Raw genomic sequence first — 21597 nt, forward strand, 5'->3', positions numbered from 1 at the left:
GTTACATTTTCTTCTGGTTACTTTTATTCATACACATATACATATTTATTCCATTTTTAACAAAAGCAGGATAATGCTTTTATAAAACTTTTTTCTTACTCATGAGCGTTTTCATGTATTATTTCATCAAAAACACACTTGTTGAAAGTCCTGCGGTGAAGAAAGTGGGAAGAAAATAGCAAAACTTTGAAAATGTTAGAGAGAGCCCTCACATCCTGTAGTTTCTGTTCAGACAGCAGCTGTCCCTGCCCTCCCCCTCTGCTATCCCTAAGACCACCAGACTAGAGTCCCCAGCCTCTGATTTCATGTAAGTTAAAGACCCATAAGTAGATTTAAAAGTGCATTATTGGCCAGGTGCGGTGGCTTACACCTGTAATCCCAGCACTTTGGGAGGCCAAGGCGGGCGGATCATGAGGTCAGGAGATGGAGACCATCCTGGCTAACACAGTGAAACCCCATCTCTACTAAAAATACAAAAACTTAGCCGGGCGTGGTGGTGGACACCTGTAGTCCCAGCTACTCCGGAGGCTAAGGCAGGAGAATAGTGTGAACCCAGGAGGTGGAGCTTGCAGTGAGCCGAGATTGCGCCATTGTACTCCAGCCTGGGCGACAGAGCGCGACTCCGTCTAAAAAAAAAAGTGCATTATTGTTCATGGCACATGCCTGGAGGACCATCAGCTAGTATAATAAATATGGATGAGTTAAATTCACTGCTGCCTCCTTCCTGCACAGACATGTGGTGAGGACAAATAAGACTTAGCTCGGCTGGGCGCCGTGGCTCACGCCTATAATCCCAGCACTTTGGGAGGCCGAGGCAGGCGAATCATGCGGTCAGGAGTTCGAGACCAGCCTGGCCAACATGGTGAAACCCCATCTCTACTAAAAATACGAAAAATTACCTGGGCATAGTGGCAGGCACCTGTAATCCCAGCTACTCGGGAGGCTAAGGCAGGAGAATTGCTTGAACCCAGGAGGCGGAGGTTGCAGTGATCCAAGATTGTACCACCGCACTCCAGCCCAGGTGACAGAGTGAGACTCTGTCTCAAAAAAAAAAAAAAAAAAAATACTTAGCTCATGGAAGACTTATTAACAAGATGCTAAAATTAATACTAACAGTGTAGCATGCAAAGTAGTGAGATGTAGTTTTTCACCTATGACATTGACAATGATGAAGAATTATAATAATTAATGTTTCTAAGAGTAGAGAGAAACAACTCTCACACTGCTGGTAGCAAGGCAGTTAGTATGTCCTTCCAGAGGCCAGTTTCTGAAGTCTTAAAACTATGTATATGGTCAGGCGCAGCGGCTCACACGTATAATCCCAGCACTTTGGAAGGCCAAGGCAGGTGGATCACTTGAGGCCAGGAGTTCTAGACCAGCCTGGCAACATGGCAAAACCCCGTCTCTACAAAAACTAGAAATTAGCTGGTCGTGTTTACCTGTAATCCCAGCTACTTGGAAGGCTGAGGTGGGAGAATCACTTGAGCCTGGGAGGTCGAGGCTGCAGTGAGCTGTAATCGCACCACTGCACTCCAGCCTAGGTGACAGAGTAAGACCTCATCTCTAAAACAAAACTATGTGTGCTTTGACCCAATTATCCCACTTTGGGGGATTTATTCCACACAGGTTACTGAGGATAAAATGAAGGTTTGTGCAGACATTCGGTTACACCAGAGAATGCATGCTCAGTACACTCTGAGCCCCCGGGCAGGAGGAGCACAGAGCTCCAGTGTGGCCTGTGTTTGCTCAGCATGTAAAGGCACAATGGCTGGATTGTTAGCCATGGTCACAGCCTTAGGGCCTGTTCTCTGTGTAGTCCAAGTCATTCATTAACAATTCCATCCTCTTGTATGCAAGCTACCCCAAGGAAACACATCTGGTTTCCAGCCCTACAAAGGGCTAGAAAAGTGGTGCTATATCCGCATTCACGTGGAATCTGATTTTTTGAAACTTGAGAGTTCGTGGGCATGTTAAAGTATTTCTTCTGGATCATCCTGCATGCTCTGTGGCAGCTGGAAATCAAATGGAAACAGCTTCCATCCAGCTGCCAACTCTCTCTGTAAATGTGTTGCCATGCATAGTAAACATAATACATTCAGAAGAGAGGAAAAATCGTTTCCTAAGACATTAACTCTTCCAGAAGGATCATTACCAAAAGTAACTATTTCCAGAAGCAAGTGATGTCATTGTTTTGTTTTGTTCTGATTCGCCACACTGGCTAGAGCCTGTGATTGGATGTGTGAAAGTGAAGCATTTCTCTATGGCGTTCCTTATGCTGAAATTTAGGAAAAATGAATCAGGCAGTCTGGGAAATCATAGTGAATTCCTTCATGGAATGTAAAGCGCAGAAATTCACATTTCAAATACCCAGAAGGCAGGGCAAGGTCCGTGGGTAATCCCAGAGTCCATGGCAACTGCGCCTTCTGAAGTCTCCGGTGCACACTGCCTGCTGACTGATACCTGATCCTCCCACTACCTACACCACCATCTTCCTCTCCCCAGGGAATAAGGGCATTTAAGAAAATGTTCTTTTAAAAAAAAAAAAGAAAGAAAAAAAAATTTAAAAATAAAGAGCTCTTGGCCGGGCGCAGTGGCTCAAGCCTGTAATCCCAGCACTTTGAGAGGCCAAGACGGGCGGATCACGAGGTCAGGAGATCGAGACCATCCTGGCTAACATGGTGAAACCCCGTCTCTACTAAAAAAAATACAAAAAACTAGCTGGGCGAGGTGGTGGGCGCCTGTAGTCCCAGCTACACGGGAGGCTGAGGCAGGAGAATAGCGTAAACCTGGGAGGCGGAGCTTGCAGTGAGCTGAGATCCGGCCACTGCCCTCCAGCCCAGGCGACAGAGCAAGATTCCGTCTCAAAAAAATAAATAAATAAAATAAAGAGCTCTTTAATTTTGACAACTGAAGATTCAGAAAGAACTTGCATAGTTTTTTAAATGAACCCACCTCGAGGTTAGGTCCCTTTTGCAAGTACAGTTAGCCAGTTTCTCTACTGCATCCTTAATAAAGCTTTGTCCAAGACTTTCCTAAAAATAATTGAAAAGTGTGTGATTTTGCCTGAGTATGAGTAAATAAATATAGTATCAACTTGGTTCTTGGAGTAAAAAACTCATATTTGCTAGCTGTGACCTTGAGAGCAGTATGGTTCAATGGAAAACTCCTGCTTTGGGTCAGTCCTGGGTTCTAATTCGCACCACCAATTACTAGCTAGTAGGTAATCAGTTTCTCTAAACTTCATTTCCTTACCTGTAAGAGAATAATAATCTCAGCTGGGCGTGGTGGCTCACGCCTGTAATTCCAGCACTTTGGGAGGCCAAGGCAGGTGGATCACCTGAGGTAGGGAGTTTGAGACCAGCCTGACCAACATGGAGAAACCCCATCTCTACTAATAATACAAAAATTAGCCAGGTGTGGTGGTGCATGCCTGTAATCCCAGCTTCTCAGGAGGCTGGGGCAGGAGAATCGCTTGAACCCAGGGGGCGGAGATTTCAGTGAGCCCAGATCGCGCCATTGCACTCCAGCCTGGGCAACAAGAGCAAAATTCCATCTCAAAAAAAAAAAAAAAAAGGATAATAATCTCTCATAATATGACTACAAAGAATGCATGAGATATTATATGTAAATATAATTTATGTCTCTCAGTAAATGTTAATGCGATATGAATTTTTGCTAGAACATTCAAGTCCAGTGGTATTCACTAGGAAACCAGGGTAAGAGAGCACCAAGTGTATAAGGCAGTTAATTCAAATAAATATTAGAAATAGTGAGTTGGGCACGGTGTCTCACGCCTATAATCCCAGCACTTTGGGAGGCCAAGACGGGCGGATCACGAGGTCAGGAGATCAAGACCATCGTGGCTAACACGGTGAAACCCTGTCTCTACTAAAAAATAGAAAAAAATTAGCCGAGTGTGGTGGCAGATGCCTGTAGTCCCAGCTACTCCAGAGGCTGAGGCAGGAGAATGGTGTGAACCCAAGAGGCGGAGTTTGCAGTGAGCCAAGATTGTGCCACTGTACTCCAGCCTGGGTGACAGAGTGAGACTCCGTCTCAAAAAAAAAAAAAAAAAAAATAGAAATAGTGCAGTGGTGTTTCCAGTACCGAGTTCCTTTAAGAATTAAGATGAGCAAGCTCTCATCTTCATTGAGAAGAAACAGAGTGGGGTGAACACTGTAAATGCAGTTATTTTATGTTTTTTTGTTGGGTGAAAGACAAGCCAGTTAATCCTCTGAAAAAAATCGAGAGTTAGTGAATTTTGGCGCTTTGTTTTTATTCCTGACTCATTTTTATTTTTATTTTTATTTATTTATTTATTTATTTTTTTGAGATGGAGTCTCATTCTGTCACCCAGGCTGGAGTGCAATGGTACTGTCTAGGCTAACTGCAACCTCCACCTCCCAAGTTCAAGCGATTCACTTGCCTCAGCCTCCCAAGTAGCTGAGATCACAAGCGTGTGCCACCATGCCCAGCTAATTTTTGTATTTTTAGTAGAGATGGGGTTTCACCGTGTTGGTCAGGTTGGTCTCGAACTCCTGACCTCAAGTGATCCACCCGCCTGGCCTCCTAAAGCACTGGGATTACAGGCATGAGCCACCATGCCCAGACCCTGGCTCATTATTTTTAAAAAGTAGGACTTGAGTTTCCAACCATGTGATCTTACCACTTCCAAGTTTATTATTGGAGAGAGAGATAAAGCAGAATGCATAGAAGTCACTTTGCAAGCTAACCCGGCATTATGGCATGGGGAGGAAGGAAAGGATGAAGGGAGAAGTGCCACAAGTGGTTTTTAGGTAATTTAGCAGTTTCATTTCCAAGCTGTTTCAGGGCTGCTAGTTTTGTGTGTGCGGCTGCTGGATGGACTGTTTTGCATATCAGTGATTTATATTTCTACAGAACAAATCTTGTGTTTCTTTTGGAGATCCACGAACAACTGGCATTTGAAAAAATCAGGCATTATTAACTTTAAAACAGTAATGTTTTCTATATCTCTACCAAGCAAAAACTCAGAAACATTCACTGAAGTTGAGTGTCTGCAGTAATCTAAACAAGGCTTACATTGAACCTTCAAAATATTATTGAAAATATTCATATTTTTAGGTCAGGTGCTCACACCTGTAATTCCAGCACTTTGGGAGGCCAAGGCGAGAGGATCGCTTGAGCTCAGCAGTTCAAGACCAGCCTGGGCAACATGGCAAAACCCCGTCTCTACAAAAAAATAGAAAAATTACTCAGGTGTGGTGATGCTTACCTGTAGTCCCAGTTACTTGGGAGGCTGAAGTAGGAGGATCACTTGAGCCTGGGAAGTCGAGGCTGCAGTGAGCTGAGATTACACCACTTCACTCCAGCCTGGGCAACAAAGGGAGACCCTGTCTGAAAAGGAAAAAAAAATACTCGTATTTTCAATATGGATATCAACACCATGAGATTTGCACCATAAAAGCAGTGGTTAAATATGTACCTTTTAACTACCTCACCTTGAGAAAAAGTGTAAAAAATTACTGGCCAAAAAAATTGCACTCTGTCTACTAGCAGTAAAAGTATAATAAAATAAATAAGCTTCATGGTCTTATTTTTCTGTATTAAATAGTGTTTTCCAGTGTCAGCAGCTGTTTGCAATACTCGTAGTATAACTTCCTAGGCCAGAATCATATATAATAAAATCTTTTTGCTTTTCTTTTTTTTGAAAAGGAGTCTCACTCTGTTGCCCAGATGGGAGTGCGGTGGCACGATCTTGGCTCACTGCAACTTCTGCCTCTCAAGTTCAAGTGATTCTCCTGCCTCAGCTTCCCAAGTAGCTGGGATTACAGGCATGCACCCCGATGCCTGGCTAATTGTTTTGTATTTTTAGTAGAGATGGGGTTTTGCCATGTTGGCTAGGCATGGGACACTGCATGCGGCCCTTATATAATAATGTCTTATAGAACTACCTGACCTGGGATCAGGTATGGTATGAGAGAATCCAGGTAGCTGGAGAGGCCCTTGGTGACCACTGTCCTGGCTATTGCAGTGAGTTGGACAGTAACAGAACTCTTATTTGCAGGGAAATCTGATCCTGCAGCCTATGAGCAATGGCTGTGTTTTCCTCATCTCTCTCCTGTCTGAGCTCAGAGTTTATGGAGAAAGCCCAAATTATTGGCTGTATGTAGGACCAACATACATGGATCTTTCTAGAGTAACAAGACACAGTAGACTGTCCCCAAAGTGCCAGGATTATAGGCGTGAGCCACTGCACCTGGTGCCACTGCACACTACAACTTTGTGACTTAGTAAATTTGCAAAATGCAAGTTACCAAAGAATTTTATATATGAACTTTAAATAGTCTTATTTCAGTTGCAGGAATTGGGAACATTTATGTTGATGCCATAAGAGTAAAGAAGCTTTAAAAATTTTTTTGTTTCTCAATAAAATTTGTCATTAGATTATTTCTAATTCATTGCCATTAAGCATTGTAATATTCAAAAATCCCACTTGAGGCTGGGCGTGGTGGCTCACACCTGTCATCGCAGCACTTTGGCAGGCTGAGGTGAGCAGATCACTTGAGCCCACCTAGAGAACATGGCAAAACCCCATCTCTACTAAGAATACAAAAATTAGCCAGGCATGGTGGCATGTATCTGTGGTCCCAGCTACTTGGGAGAATCGCTTGAGCCCAGGAGGTCAAGGCTGCAGTGAGCCATGATCGTGCCATTGCATGTAGGCCTGGACAACAGAGACCTTGTCTCAAAAGTAAATAGGCCGGGTGTGGTGGCTCACGCCTGTAATCCTAGCACTTTGGGAGGCGAAGGCAGGTGGATCACTTGAGGTCAGGAGCTCAAGACCAGCCTGGCCAACATGGTGAAACCCCATCTCTACTAAAAATACAGAAATTAACCAGGCGTGGTGCGCACCTGTAATCCCAGCTACTCAGGAGGCTGAGGCAGGAGAATTGCATGAACCCAGGAGGTGGACGTTGCAGTCAGCCAAGATCATGCCACTGCACTCCAACCTGGGCAACAGAGAGAGACTCTGTCTGAAAAAAAAAAATAAGTAAAATAATAATAATTTCCCCCTCAGTATTATAACGCAGTAGTTAAGTAATACATCATTAAATTAGAAGTACTAGTTTCTACCAAGAAACCAGTTTGCATCCCAGCCCTGTGTGAACCTGGGTAGGAACCTGATCCTGAGCATAACCAGAAAAAAATTGAGCTATTTATACCTGCTATCCAGAGTTGTGGTGAGAAAGAGAAAGAGCATGTCTAAATGCCTTATATATACCATTGTTTGTTCTTCAAAGAAAAACCTTTCTGGTTTCTGCTTTTCACGGCATGATATCCAGAGACTCCTTGTGACTCTTCTAGCCTGAGATCTCCCTTCTCCAAGAAGCGTGGTGGTAGTTCTGGTGCAGGGTGTGTCTTCCGCTCTCTCTGTCAGTGGTTTCGTATTAGCTGCATACTCTGCTTTATTCAGTGGGTCACCTTAGTTATTTGCTGCTTAACTATCAACATAGGCCTTTGTTTAGTAGAGAAATAAACAAATCTTCTCTAAGGCCACCTTAAAAAAAAAAAAAAAGGCTGTGTTTTCACATGTGTTTCCTGAAGTTTCTGATGCGTACACCTTCAATATATATTCTTTCTTTTCTGCAGATAGTAGTTCCTCAAGGAAGGACAGAAAAGAGGAAAATTACATTTTTGAGTCAAAGGGCGATGGAGGAGGCGGGGAACACCCAGCCCCAGAAACAGGTAAATGTCCACCTTGGAAACCCTTTGCAGACTGTAGTCTTCTCAGAACTGCATGCCCTCTGGCTGAGGATATTCCCTGAAGCCATGAGAGCTCCTGACAGGAGCAGTCCATCAGTGGACCGGAAGAACTGGCTCCTTGTTGCTTGTATTGCACTGCATCTTTGGGCTCCTGATAGTAACCTACCATCTTTGGACTTCAGCTGCCTTTTCTATACACCCTTCCAGGTGTGACACCTGTGGAAAATGTCATACTTGTGGCATGGTGGGAGATCACAAGCTTTAGAGTCAGATGCCACAATTCAAATCCTTGCTCAAAGCTAGGCACAGTCGCTCATGCCTGTAATCCCAGCACTTTGGGAGGCCAAGGCAGGAGGATCGTTTGAGCTCAGGAGTTCAAGACCAGCCTGGGCAATATGGCAAAATCCCGTCTCTACAAAAAAGTACAAAAATTAGCCAAGTGTGGTGACACTCGCCTGTAGTCCCAGGGAGGCTGAGGTGGGAGGATCACTTGAGCCTGGGAGGTCGAGGCTGCAGTGAGATAAGATTATGCCACTGCACTCCAGCCTGGGTGACAGAGTAAGGCCGTCTCAGAAAAAAAAAAAAAAAAAAATCTCGCTTACCCACTAAACTGTGTGACCTTGAGCAGGCTGTCTTATCTCCCTGGATCTCAAGTTTTCTCATTCTTAAGGTGAGGATAGTGACAATACCTGCCTCACAGGGTTGCTAAGAAGAATATATGGGATAATTAATCTAAAGCATTTAATGCACTGTGTGGCTCATATGATGAGCCAAATATAGAAATGATGGCAGTTATTACAGAGTTATTTACGATGAAAGAAGAGTAAAGGTCTTAGAGTACCTAGTTCTCTTTCCAAGTGCCCTAGTGACAAAGACAGAAGACAATAGGAATGAGGGAAGGTATAGGAAGTAGAATATTTACTAAGTGGAAGGAGAATACAATAATGTCATTAATTTTGGTTGATTTTAACTAGCAAGAAAAGACTTTGGACACCATCCTGTAGAAAGGCAGGCTTTAGTCTTAAATCCCACAGACTGGTAAAAGAAGCTTTAGGAGAATAAAATACAAACTTAAGTTATAAACATTGAGAAAACTTTATTTTTACCCTATTTATAATATCAGGACAATATTAAAATATAATGTTTAAACAAAAGATAGCTAAGAATAATCCAGATGTCAAGTATGTGGGTGACCCCCTTGGTCTGCTGGCCTCCTAGACTTAGCCTGTCCCAAGATATTTGAATAAAAGTGGCCCTGTGCCCTATCAAGGGAAAAGGAAAACCAGCCCCCCTCTTGCCTCCCCACCCATATGTATCCAGAGAGTCTCAGCTGTAGTTGGCTGTTGCCTATTCTGGTTGTTACATATATATATTTTTTAATTTTGTTGTTAAAAATATATACAACCTGGAGCGCAGTGGCACGATCTCAGCTCACTGCAGCCTCTGCTTCCCAGGTTCAAACGATTCCCCTGCCTCAGCCTCCATAGTAGCTGGGATTACAGGCGCATGCTACCACACCCAGCTAATTTTTGTATTTTTAGTAGAGATGGGGTTTCGCCATGTTGGCTAGGCGGGTCTCAAAACTCCTGACCTCAAGTGATCCACCTGCCTCAGCCTCCCACAGTGCTGGGATTACAGGTGTGAACCACCATGCCCGGCCTGTTACATATTTTAAATGTCACCCCCATTCATATGAACGGAATACATAATTCATCACCCTAGCTGGTTACTGAGAATACCGTCATGGTGTGTTTTAGAAGGAGCTAGAAAGTTGTAAATCTCAAATTATCCAAACTAAGCCAACTAAATATTACAAGTCAAGAATAGTTTTCAATATTCTGGCAAGTACTTTTGGGAGATTCCATTTTCCTTGTCATAAAAGCATTAAACAGGAATCAGATCAGACAGTTCAGCAGCCTCATATCTGACTTAGCAAATAGAACATTTTCCCAGATCTTGTCTGTTTCATTGTTACCATAGCTAAACCTGAGCCCCCCGGCATTGGGATTGGCCTCTTCAACCACAGCTTCCTAACCCTTTAGCCTAAATACTTGTGCTCATCTTTAAGCAAGTCCCCTGGACTGGGGCTGGGTGTTGCAGTCCAATTGGTGAGAAATGATTTGGGGTTCCTGGGGTTTTTGTGGGTATTGACCAAAGTCTTTTTTTGTCCCGTTCCTTTGTAACATATGCACCTTATAGGAAGGTGGAGGGAGAATGACACCTTGGGGCCACTTAGCCTTGTCAGAACTTCTTTCATCAGGTGGAGACTAGGAGGCAGTAGTAGCTACTGAGGCCCCAAACTGCTGACATGGAGAGACCAGGCAGCCATCTTGACACCTCCAGGGCTGCTGTGTGTGGAATGAGACAGCTGTAGAATCCAATGCCAGTCCATAGGTTTATCGCCGATTTGTGTCTCACAATTCTCTGGAGGAATGCTGGCCTCTTCCAGAACTTCGTTTGATTCCTAACAGTCTCTAAAGCAGCTTTCCCATCCCCTCCTCCGGCACCCAGACACTTTCAAACTGTTCTTAAGAATCTTGTTCAGGAGTTTTACCTGGGATTCTAAAAATACACCAGAGTTGAAGTGCCGTGAGTGTGTCATCAGCTCCAGGTCCTTTTGTCTTCAAGAGGCTGCCACCTATACCTGGGACCAGATTTAAGCCCAGTAAATCAAGACTGTCTGGAGTGAACTTCCTCAGCTACCTGCCCCCCAAATGTAAAAACTCATTTGGTTGCATTTGCCCCTCTTCCTCTCCTCCAGTACTAAAGGAAGAGGGGTCCCCTCTTTCCAAGGTCTCTCTCCCTGATCTGGATATAGCCCCTGATTTCCTCAGGTGCATTGCTCATCATCTCCTAGCTCTCCCACGTTTTTCATCTGTTTCTCTACTGGCTCATTCCCCTGACTGGGATCACCTTCAGATTTCTTAATATGTAAAGAAACAAAGTAACATCCTCCCTCTTCTGTCCTCCCATAAATGAATTACTAATTGCCAAATCCAGTGGGCTCTCCAGGCTTTCCCTCACTTGACCTCTCCTTTGCATTTGATTCAGCTGAGGACTTTCTTCTTGGACTAGTCTCTTTCCTCAGCTTCCAAAAGCCCACTCCCCACTACAGTGGTCGTCGTCCTGTTTCTCTGACTGGTCTTTTTCTGTTCTTTTTGGTCCTCTTCTTTTGTCTGCCCTCTAAATGCTGGTGTTTCCCAGGACCTTGTTCCTGGCTCACCTTTCTTCCTTTCTCTCTGGCTGTCCCACCCACTGTCGTGACTGCAGCTACCAGCTTTATGCAGAAAGGCTCCCACATATTTAGGCCCAGATAATCCAAAAGCCTAAGAGAAAATTCCACCTGATCGCCTGTAGGCATCTCAATCTGAAAATGTCAAAAAATAAACTTATCTCCTTCAACCACCCAACAGTCTCTATCATACATCAAAATCACTCAAGCAAAAATCCTACAGACCAGATAGATGAACCACCGATTTTTATTAATACATCTATGCTTCATACATAATTTTATCATAGTAACTATAACATTTTGTTGCATTTTTTCCCATTTAAATGTCTGTCTACCCAGACTTAGTCGTTCAAAAACTGTCTCATTTACATTTTGCAGAAGTAGAGTACCATAGTGGTTAGAACCACAGGCTCTGGGGCTGTCCTGTCTGGGGTTATTTATTAGCTCTACCACTTAACAATCTTAGACCTAAGTCACTTCAGTCTTTCTCTTTTTTTTTTTTTTTTAAAGACAGGATCTTACTCTGTCACCCAGGCTGGAGTGTAATTTAAGAGCTCACTGAAGCCTCTACCTCCCAGACTCAAGTGATCCTCCTGCTTTAGCCTCCCAAAGCATTGGGATTATAGACGTGAGCCACTGTGCCCAGCTTCACTTCTCTTTTTTTTTTTTTTTTTTTGAGATAGGCTCTCACTCTGTCACCCAGGCTGGAGTGCAGTAGCCTGATCATGACTCATAACAGCCTCAACTTTCTGGGCTCAGGTGATTGTCCTCCTTCAGCCTCTCGAGTAGCTGGGACTGCAGGTGCATGCCACAACTGGCTAATAATTTTTTGTAGAGACGAGGTCTCGCCACGTTTCCCAGGCTGATCTCGAACTCCTGGGATCAAGCAATTTGCCCACCTTTGCCTTCCAAAGTGCTGGTATCACAGGCCTGAGCCACCGTGCCTGACCCTCACTTCATTCTTGATACCTTACCTCCCTCATTTGTAAAATGGGGATGATAATGGCACCAATTTATGTGGTGGTTGTGAGAAATCAATGATTTAAGCTATAAAGCTGGTATTCTTGGCATTAGCTTATCTTGTGGGGGGTGGTATTTATTTACAAATAAAAGGATTACCAGCATTTAGCTCAGTGTCTGGCACATGGAAGAAGGCTTTTAATGAATGCAGAATGAATGAATAAATGAGAGCAAATGTTATAGAATGAGCTACACAAGGGAGATGTTTCTCCTCTAGTTCCGCCAGTCGGCAAGATCCCTACAGCTAAAAACAGTTCCACCATGTCATCTCCAGACCTGGCCTGGCCACAGAGTAGATCAGGTTAAAAATAGAGCCTGCTAAGCTAGATAAAAAAGACTGATCTTGGCACACCCTGTCCTTCCAGACTCCTGGAAGCCTTGCTACTTCTAGTCTGGTGTCAAGGATCTGCCTCACAGGAAAAACTAAACAGATGTTTTCCTTTAACGTCCAAAATCACACCAGCATATTTGGAAGTTAGTTTTCAACAAAGGTTCTACTGACTCAGTCGGTTCCCTGGATTTAGAAAGGAAATAAATTTCTTAAGCCCTAACCAGAACAAGAAATCAGGAGTTAGTTCATATTTAGTTGAAGAATGATCATGTATGAATCCATAAATATAGTCGATGACTACACAAAAAAAAAGTCGTGATGAGAATGCCTATTTCAGTTGGATGTAAGAGTGATGGTAATATGTGTACCCATTGATGCCATACAAATTTTGTAGGAAGCTGGTACAGAATTTGGTTTTAAAGAGCTCTGTGTTGGCCAGGCGCGGTGCTCACACCTGTACTCCTAGCACTTTGGGAGGCCAAGGCTGGTGGATCATGAGGTGAGGAGTTCGAGACCAGCCTGGCCAAGATGGTGAAACCCCATCTCTACTAAAAATACAAAAATTAGCTGGGTAGAGTGGCAGATACCTGTAATCCCAGCTACTTGGGAGGCTGAGGCAGGAGAATCACTTGAACCTAGGAGGCGGAGGTTGCAGTGAGCTGAGATTGAGCCACTTCACTCCAGCCTGAGCAGCAGAGCAAGACTTCGTCTCAAAAAAAAAAAAAAAAAAAAAAAAAAAGTCTAGGTTTGGGACCTGAACCTGTAACTTACAGCCTCCTAGGCAAATAAGCAAATTATGGAACCTCGGTACACTTTAGTTAACCTGCAAAACAGTGGTAATGCTAATACCAATTTGTTTGGATGAAAATAAAATAGTGCATGAAAAGTGCTTATAATATAGTGACCAGTAGCTGTCACTGTGACTAATCACTGGCTTGCCCTCTTCATGTCTAACCTCCTCAAGGTGCGGTGCTACCTCTGGCGCTGGGTTTGGCTATCACTGCCCTGCTGCTTCTCATGGTTGCGTGCCGACTACGACTGGTGAAACAGAAACTGAAAAAAGCTCGTCCCATTACATCTGAGGAATCGGACTACCTCATAAATGGGATGTATCTATAAGAATGTAATTTAAATAGCTTGGGGCAAGGACATGTTTTGTTTATAATTTATACATCTATTAAGTTCTGGATATTTACAGCTTCTTTCGTTTTTAATTGGGCCAAAAGATTCTGCAAATCCCAAATCTTTGTCTTTATTGTAAAAAAAAGTTCCTTAGGAAGTTGTAACATATTTTGCAATTTAGAGAGGAATTCATGATTAAAGATTTCTAAAAATATAATTCTGATTTATGTAAGCTGTCCCTGAAAATAGAAATTTGTACTTAGCTGAGAGAAAATTCAGTATTTCAGGAGGTGGTATTAGGATGACTGTGTTAACCCCTTACTTTTTAGAAGCCAACTGTTGGCCCCTTACCATGCTGGACTGCTATAGGCCCAGCTTCCTCTTGTTCTGTGGCCCTTTTCTTCCTCTTTGAAGCTCTCAATGTTCTTTTTCTTTTCCCCTCTAAACCTGTTTCTGAGAGTGGATCTCAAGTGAGTTCATGCCTTCAATCAGATGTTACTTATGGTGGGTATACCTAAATTATAAACCTTATGTACAGGTCAGTGAGCCTCAGGAAGATGAGTGTGGGTCCTTCCCAGTCCTCTGACATCATGTCATATAGGTGGCTGCCTCCTTAGACTGACCTTTGGGAGAAAAAAACCCAGACTTTGAATTAGAAAAGCTCTAAGATGGTCATGCAGTGAGATAGGAAATCAAGATGAAAGCAGAGAATCTGGCATGCCAAAAATGAACAGAAACTTAGTTGAGGGCAAAGAGAGCAAGGAGAACGTTTAATACTTCGCTACATCAAGTCAACACTGCTCCATGGTGAGATCACAGCAACTCATTTATATACATATAGCCTTTGTTGATGAAAGAGAAAAATGCCAATTGAAGAGAGGACATTGAGTGGATTCCTGGGTACAGCTTTTGTAAAAATATCATCATGGCTTTCATCCAGTGGAGTGAGTCGATTTTTTTTAATGTTATAAAACGTTAGAATGTGCCATCAGCTGATGCCAGGCTTATGTATTTCTAGGGCATAAAACAGTTTTTCAGAAATTCATCTTTATAGAAAACCAGCATCTAGCTTAGCATCTTTCCCCTTTTAATTTGTAGGCTTTTAAAGGCAAATTATTCCCACCATCACTTAACGCCGGGATTATACACATTCTAGAAATGATTCTGAGAGGAATGTATAGTATGGTATACTATACATATAGTATACTATCTACACTCACATGATATTCTTATTTACATATTTTTTAACCATAAGTGGCAAATATTTAAAAATATTTGAAAAACACTCCAGAATCTAGTACACTTTATTTTTAGACTGACCCTGAAGTACGTTGTTCTTTTAACAAAGGGTTTAATTTGGGTGGGGAATATAACATATCAAAATACATGAACAAATGGAAAGTTAATTCTAGAAAAGCAAAGAAATTGGGTATCATTTTTGTTTCTTGGGAAGCTAGTTTTGTTGAATGTTTAGAATTGAGCAAAGATTTAAATTTTGCAAGGGCAGTTTAGAAAAATTAACTTTGTGAATGAACTTAAGATGTCTGTACTCTATATGTGATGCTGTGCAGTTTGTTTTTGTATGGAAAGATGTCACCTATAGCCATAACCAATAAAATAAAAACTGATGAGGCATGCAGCTTTCAGCACATCTTTTATACCTGAAGAAATTAATTTTGTGTTGCTATGGTGTTGAAACATCTGAGAAAAGATGTTCTGTATCTATGTAAACATGATTCCTTTAATAAATTGTATTTTATTATTAAGTCTTTTTTTCCTTTTAATATAATCATAAGTTGCTATTACTGACTGAGCTGTTACTGCATTATTTGGATTCAATCATACCAATCCTATTTTACAACAGGGGAAATTGAGTATTACAGAAAGTGACTTGCCCACAGCCACATAAAGCATACTCGAGGGAAGGAGAATCAAGGTCTACAAAATATTTATATTACCAGGTAGACTGAATGTGACTTTTAAAAGTGATCTTACCTGTAGATTATCTGATTGAAGGAGTTCTGCATCTAAGACAATTGAAAAATAATTTTAAAGGGAAAGGTGTCCACAATTTCTCTCTCAAACATGTTCTTGTGTTTTACTTGTCTTTTCTTAAAGCTCACTTAAACCTCCTCCTGAACACTTAAAACTTACTTTTTCCTTTCATTCTTACTAGACAGCAGCTACTCCTCCAGCCTTCCACAGCATTTTACTATTTCAAATCAGCTGAGTACTCAATACATTCTCTTCCATAGGAAAATAACAGGATTTTTTTCATCTTGCTCCCAATGACTTCAAAACCTGTGGTCCGGCCCCATAACTGAGTCCCACTCAGCAATACCTCCCTTCAGTCACTGATGGCTGTTCACATTGCTCTTTACTAGATTTTCCTTTGGCCCACACATAGAGATGCTTTTTCTCTTTTTGAGATCAAGTCTCACTCTGTTGCCCAGGCTGGAGTGCAGTGGTGTGATCTCAGCTAACTGCAACCTCTGCCTCCCAGGTTCAAGTGATACTGGTGCCTCAGCCTCCCGATTAGCTGGGACCACAGGTGTGTGCCACCATGCTCAGCTAATTTTTGTATTTTTTTAGTAGAGATGGGATTTCGCCATGTTGGCCAAGCTGGTCTCAAACTCCTGACCTCAGATGATCCACCTGCCTCGGCCTCCCAAAATGCTGGGATTACAGGTGTGAACCACCACGCCCAGCTAAGATGTATATTTCTATTTGTCTTTCCATTTTGCTGTTCAAGGCCCACTCTTGATTACTTCACCTGTGTAAACAAACAGGTGTGCTGTGCCCCAGAACACAAGCCACCATCCTTACCCTCAGATGTTCGCTCAACATAATGTTGATGCTGCCTCTTAACACAGCATCTGAGCCTGAGATTCCATAATTTGGGCTCCTTGCTAAATTCAATCATATTGTCTCAAAACAATTTCATGTTTTGGTTTGCTTTCTCAAAGTGGATTATGCCACTTTATTCCTAGCAGAATTAATGTTTTGTTTTCTGGATTCCAGGTTTTCTACAATTTTTCGGATTAAAATTGAACGAGAATTTCTAACAAAGACCTGCCCAAGCTGAATACAAAGAGGGAAAAACTTAGTTTGCAGTTTGCCATTCACAAATTTCTTGTCTCACAGATGCTTTTTAAGCATCTGTGTTGCGGACTTTTCTGTTCCTGTCCCCATTTTCCAACCTACTGGATTCTAGTATTCTAAAAATAAAATGAATATTTTAAGTTATAGCTACTTTAGTGGATAAACACAGATTGTCCAGCTAAATAGGAAACCACCAAGGACAAAAATAAAGTTAGACATCCCAAAGCTGAATGTTTTTGGGAATTGACGGGTTAGAACTGAGCCTTCTCCTATATTTCCCATATTTAGGTCTAAGCATATCTTCCTTCCTAATTATTTCAATTCTCAAATCACATTTTTAAAATCTTGTTATGTCATCACCCTGCAAATTGGAAAGAGATCAACTTACTATTCAGCTTAAATCCTTTTATGAAGTTATTTCAAAATTTAGGAAACTTCTCAAAATATTTTAATACAAAAATGTTACTTTTACAAAAATAGCTTAGGGAAATTGGGCCAGGTGCAGTGGCTCATGCCTGTAATCCCAAGACTTGGAGAGGCCCAGGTGGGCAGATCACCTGAGGTCAGGAGTTTGAGACCATCCTGGCCGACATGGTGAAACCCTGTCTCTACTAAAAATACAAAAATTAGCCAGGCGTGGTAGCATACCCGTAAAGCCCAGCTAATCGGGAGGCTGAGGTGGGAGTATCACTTGAACCAAGGAGGTGGAGGTTGCAGTGAGCTGAGATCCTGCCACTGCACTCCAGCATGGGGAACAGAGCAAGACTCCATTTCAAAAAAAAAAAAAAAAAAAAAAAAAAAAAAAAAGGCCCAGGTGCGGTGGCTCAGGCCTGTAATCCCAGCACTTTGGGAGGCTGAGGCAGGAGGATCACGAGGTCAAGAGATCAAGACCATCCTGGCCAACATGGTGAAACCCTGTCTCTACTAAAAATACAAACATTAGCTGGGCATGGTGGCACACGCCTGTAGTCCCAGCTACCCAGGAGGCCGAGGCAGGAGAATCACTTGATCCTGGGAGGCAGAGGTTGCAGTGAGCCAAGATTGTACCACTGCACTCCAGCCTAGAGAAAGAGTGAGAGACTCTGTCTCAAAAAAAAAAAAAAAAAAAAAAAAGAAGGAAAGAAAAAGCCAAAAAGATGAAGCCAGAAGTGGGGAACCAACAACCATTATTGTAGCAACGATATTAGAAGGATTAAGGATAAGGAAATTATTGGACTTGATTCCCTTTTTGTTTGAAACGGAGTCTGGCTGTGTCGCCCAGGCTGGAGTGCAGTGGCGTGATCTCGGCTCACTGCAACCTCTGCCTCCTGGGTTCAAGTCATTCTCCTGTCTCAACCTCCCAAGTAGATTACAGGCACACCCCACCACACCCAGCTAATTTTGTATTTTTAGTAGAGATGGGGTTTTGCCATGTTGGTCAGGCTGGTCTCAAACTCCTAACCTCAGGTGATCCACCCACCTCAGCCTCCCAAATTGCTGGGATTAAAGGGGTGAGCCACTGCGCCCGGCCTGATTTCCTTTTTATCATATTACAATACACAAACATTTCTTGGCTCCTTGGGTCAGCTGGTTTTCTTCAAGTGGGATTCTTTCAGCAGCCCTCTATTTGAGCCAGGTGCTAGGTTCAGTGAGAACACAACACTTACCTTTCCGGAAAATGGTCAGAGGAATCCAGACATCCAACTGAAATCCAATCAGAACCCATTTGTTTTACTGTTCAGTTCTTTAAGAACACAATAAGTTGCAGGAAATGATTTATACCTAGAAGAATTTTAGCACTTACCTAAAATAAGGTATGAGCCTCTGAACCCCATTTAGAACACTAAAAATAATCCATTTATTTCATTTACAATATTAGTGTTCAGTTACCATACTCACTCATATATTTTAGTAACGTATCAAACTACTAAAAATTTGTTAACATTTAACTGAAAACCAAAAATACCCACCTGGCTAATGAAACAAAATTAAGCAGCTTTGTTTCCTGGCTGACAATGACCAAGAATAGCTTCAAATAATTTGTGAGCATTATCACTCAAAAATGTTATTCTATTTTAGATCAATTGAATTTTTAGGATGCTTTAATACAGGTACATTATACACCAATTTTAAAAGTTCAGTGGGCCAGGCACAGTGGCTCACACCTGTAATCTCAACACTTTGGGAGGCCAAGGCGGGTAGATCCCAAGGTCAGGAGATGGAGACCATCTTGGCTAACACAGTGAAACCCCGTCTCTACTAAAAATACAAAAAATTAGCTGGGCGTGGTGACACACGCCTGTAGTCCCAACTACTTGGGAGGCTGAGGCAGGAGAATCGCTTGAACCCGGGAGGCGGAGGTTGCAGTGAGCTGAGATCACACCACTGCACTCCAGCCTGGGTGATGGAGTGAGGATCTGTCCGCCCCCCCAAAAAAAAAAAAAAAAAGTTCAGTGAACTGTTTTTGAAAAATGGCACTTTTTAAAATTAGGGCAGTGGAATTTAAAATACTTGCATGAACAATGTTATGGATTATTTTCCCCCCAGAATGTCATTTTCTTCTAATGTTATTGACTAGAAAAGAGTTGAAACTCTCAGCCGGGTGCGGTGGCTCACACCTGTAATCCCAGCACTTTGGGAGGCCAAGGCAGGTGGATCACTTGAGGTCAGGAGTTCGACACCAACCTGACCAACATGGTGAAATCCCATCTCTACTAAAAAAGTACAAAATTAGCTGGGTGTGGTGGCGCATGCCTGTAACCTCAGCTACTTGGGAGGCAGTGGATACATTTAAGAATTGCTTGAACCCCGGAGGCGGAGGTTGCAGTGAACTGAGATCGCATCATCACACTCAAAAGAAAGAAACCCTCAATAAAAAGCTGATATTCATAATTCGGGCTTAGATTTTATTAGTGGTATTTATTTTAAGAGATAGGGTTCTTAGGTTTCTACTAGAAGGGTGTAGGAAAGATTTTTTAAAAAAGAGAGGGAGAGACTGAGTCTTACTCTGTTGCCCAGGCTGGAGTGCAGTGGCACAATCATAGCTCACTATAGCTTTGCTCACTACAGCCTCGAACTCCTGGGCTCGAGCAATTCTCCTGCATTAGCCTCCCAAGTAGCTGGGACTACAGGAACACATCTCCATGCCTGGAAAATTTTTATTTTTTGTAGAGAGAAGATCTCACTCTGTTGCTCAAGCTTGTCTTGAACTCCTGGCCTCAAGCAATCCTCCTCCCTTGGCCTCCCAAAGTGCTGAGATTACAGGTTTGAGCCACCATGCTTGGACAAGATTACATAAATTTTGAGAGTTTGATTTGGCCTTTAATAAAACCAAATCTATAGAAAAAAATCTCATTTCAACAGGATCTCACTAGACCGAAACTTTTTGAAATGTTTTCATTGTTGCCCTTCATATTATGTAAAGGAATCACTTCTACTAAGGAAAATGACATAAGGAAATGTTTTAGAAATTATGAATACTAAAGATAAAGGAGACTACCTACACACACACACATACACACACACACACATATATATCTTACAGAAAAAAAAACTCTTAGGCCTAGCTAAAATCCATTATTTCCATTTCTACCCATTTATTCATGCTCCTTAAAGCCCATTCTTGTTTATTCAACATTCTACAATTTTAATTTATAAACATGTAAAGTCCAAGAGCAGTGCTTGAACAATGCTGAAGGCATAGCACTGTCTGTACTAATCAGGTGGCATTTAAGTTTGTCTTATCATATTTACATAATTGTCTCCTCAAACAGACTTCACTCTTGAGAGTAGGGGCCTTTTTCTATCCCCAAAACCAAACATAGAGACTCACATATAGTAAAATGTTGGTAATGGCTATGAAAGACGCAGATCAGTGGATACATTTAAGAATTTAAGTTGTAAAGAAATTAGACCTTTACAACTATTTCAAATGGACTAGTCCTGGACCACAGGAGTTCACGGCCTGAGTATGGAAGCAATAAACAGCAGCAAACTGAAGCCAACCATAAACAAACTCTCAAGTTATGGGCACCAAATAATGCTAGTTTCCTGTGTCTAAGACCTTAGCCAAGAAGAGGCACTTGTGAAAAGATGTATGCACAATTTTTAAAAGCCATTTTATTTATTTATTTATTTATTGAGATGGAGTTTCACTCGTCACCCAGGCTGGAGTGCAATGGCATGATCTCGGCTCACTGCAACCTCCGCCTCCCCAGTTCAAGCAATTCTCCTGTCTCAGCCTCCCTACTAGCTGGGATTACAGGTGTGTGCCACCATGCCCGGCTAATTTTTGTATTTTTAATAGAGAGGGGGTTTCACCATGTTGGCCAGGCTGGTCTTGAACTCCTGACCTCAGGTGATCCACCCATCTCGGCCTCCCAAAACTGCTGGGATTACAGGCGTGAGCCACTGCACCCAGCCTAAAAGCCATTTGTAAAGAAGTAATATACAAGACTTTTTTCAAGAGCTCGGGGGAGTGTCTCACATGGCCACAAAGGTTCTTTGCCAGAATTACACACATGCACCCAGTAGAAGGGCTTTGCTGGGAGTGCTGATTCTGCTCATTCTGGAGCTTATATTTCCTCAGTTCTAGAACTCCTAGAAAAACTAACATCTTATTATAAAAGTTATAAATCATAACATTTAAATAAGATCCCAAAGTGCTACTGCCTTCTTAGAAATTCAGCTATAGTCATCGTATTAATAAATGTATTTATAGGTGAGAGATGGGTTTTGGTCTGTTCATCCTCAATCCTGTTCTTTCCTGACTTTAAGTCAATTCATTCACCACTCACTCATCAGCATTTATTGTATAGCTACTACAAGACAAGCCCTGGGCTAGGGAGTCAAAGAGAAATGACGACTGAAGTACAGTCCTGGCCCTGGAGCAGTGTAGTCACATTCTGCAATGTAGTCACATTCTGCAATGTACAGTTGGATTAATGCTATTTACTTACTCAGACTTCGCAAAAGGAAACAACCAGAGAAATAGTTTTTTTCCTGTGATCGTAAACACTCCCTATCTGGTGGATTTGCTGTTCTTTCTTCTATATTCAAAAACAACCAA

General features: G+C 42.2%; 1 protein-coding gene across 1 annotated transcript in view; it reads left to right on the forward strand.

Annotated features, from left to right (window-relative positions):
• The window catches only part of LRP11 (LDL receptor related protein 11), a 40707-nt gene extending 25493 nt beyond the window's left edge, over positions 1 to 15214 (forward strand). The window contains exons 6-7 of the mRNA XM_050787156.1: positions 7630 to 7725; positions 13291 to 15214. Of these exons, the coding sequence (XP_050643113.1) occupies positions 7630 to 7725; positions 13291 to 13445 (251 nt within the window). The 3' untranslated portion in view covers positions 13446 to 15214. The remainder of the gene's footprint in view (positions 1 to 7629; positions 7726 to 13290) is intronic.
• The last annotated feature ends 6383 nt before the right edge of the window (positions 15215 to 21597 follow it).

Source organism: Macaca thibetana, chromosome 4 (genome assembly GCF_024542745.1).
Source record: "Macaca thibetana thibetana isolate TM-01 chromosome 4, ASM2454274v1, whole genome shotgun sequence".
Taxonomy (NCBI): Eukaryota; Metazoa; Chordata; class Mammalia; order Primates; family Cercopithecidae; genus Macaca; species Macaca thibetana.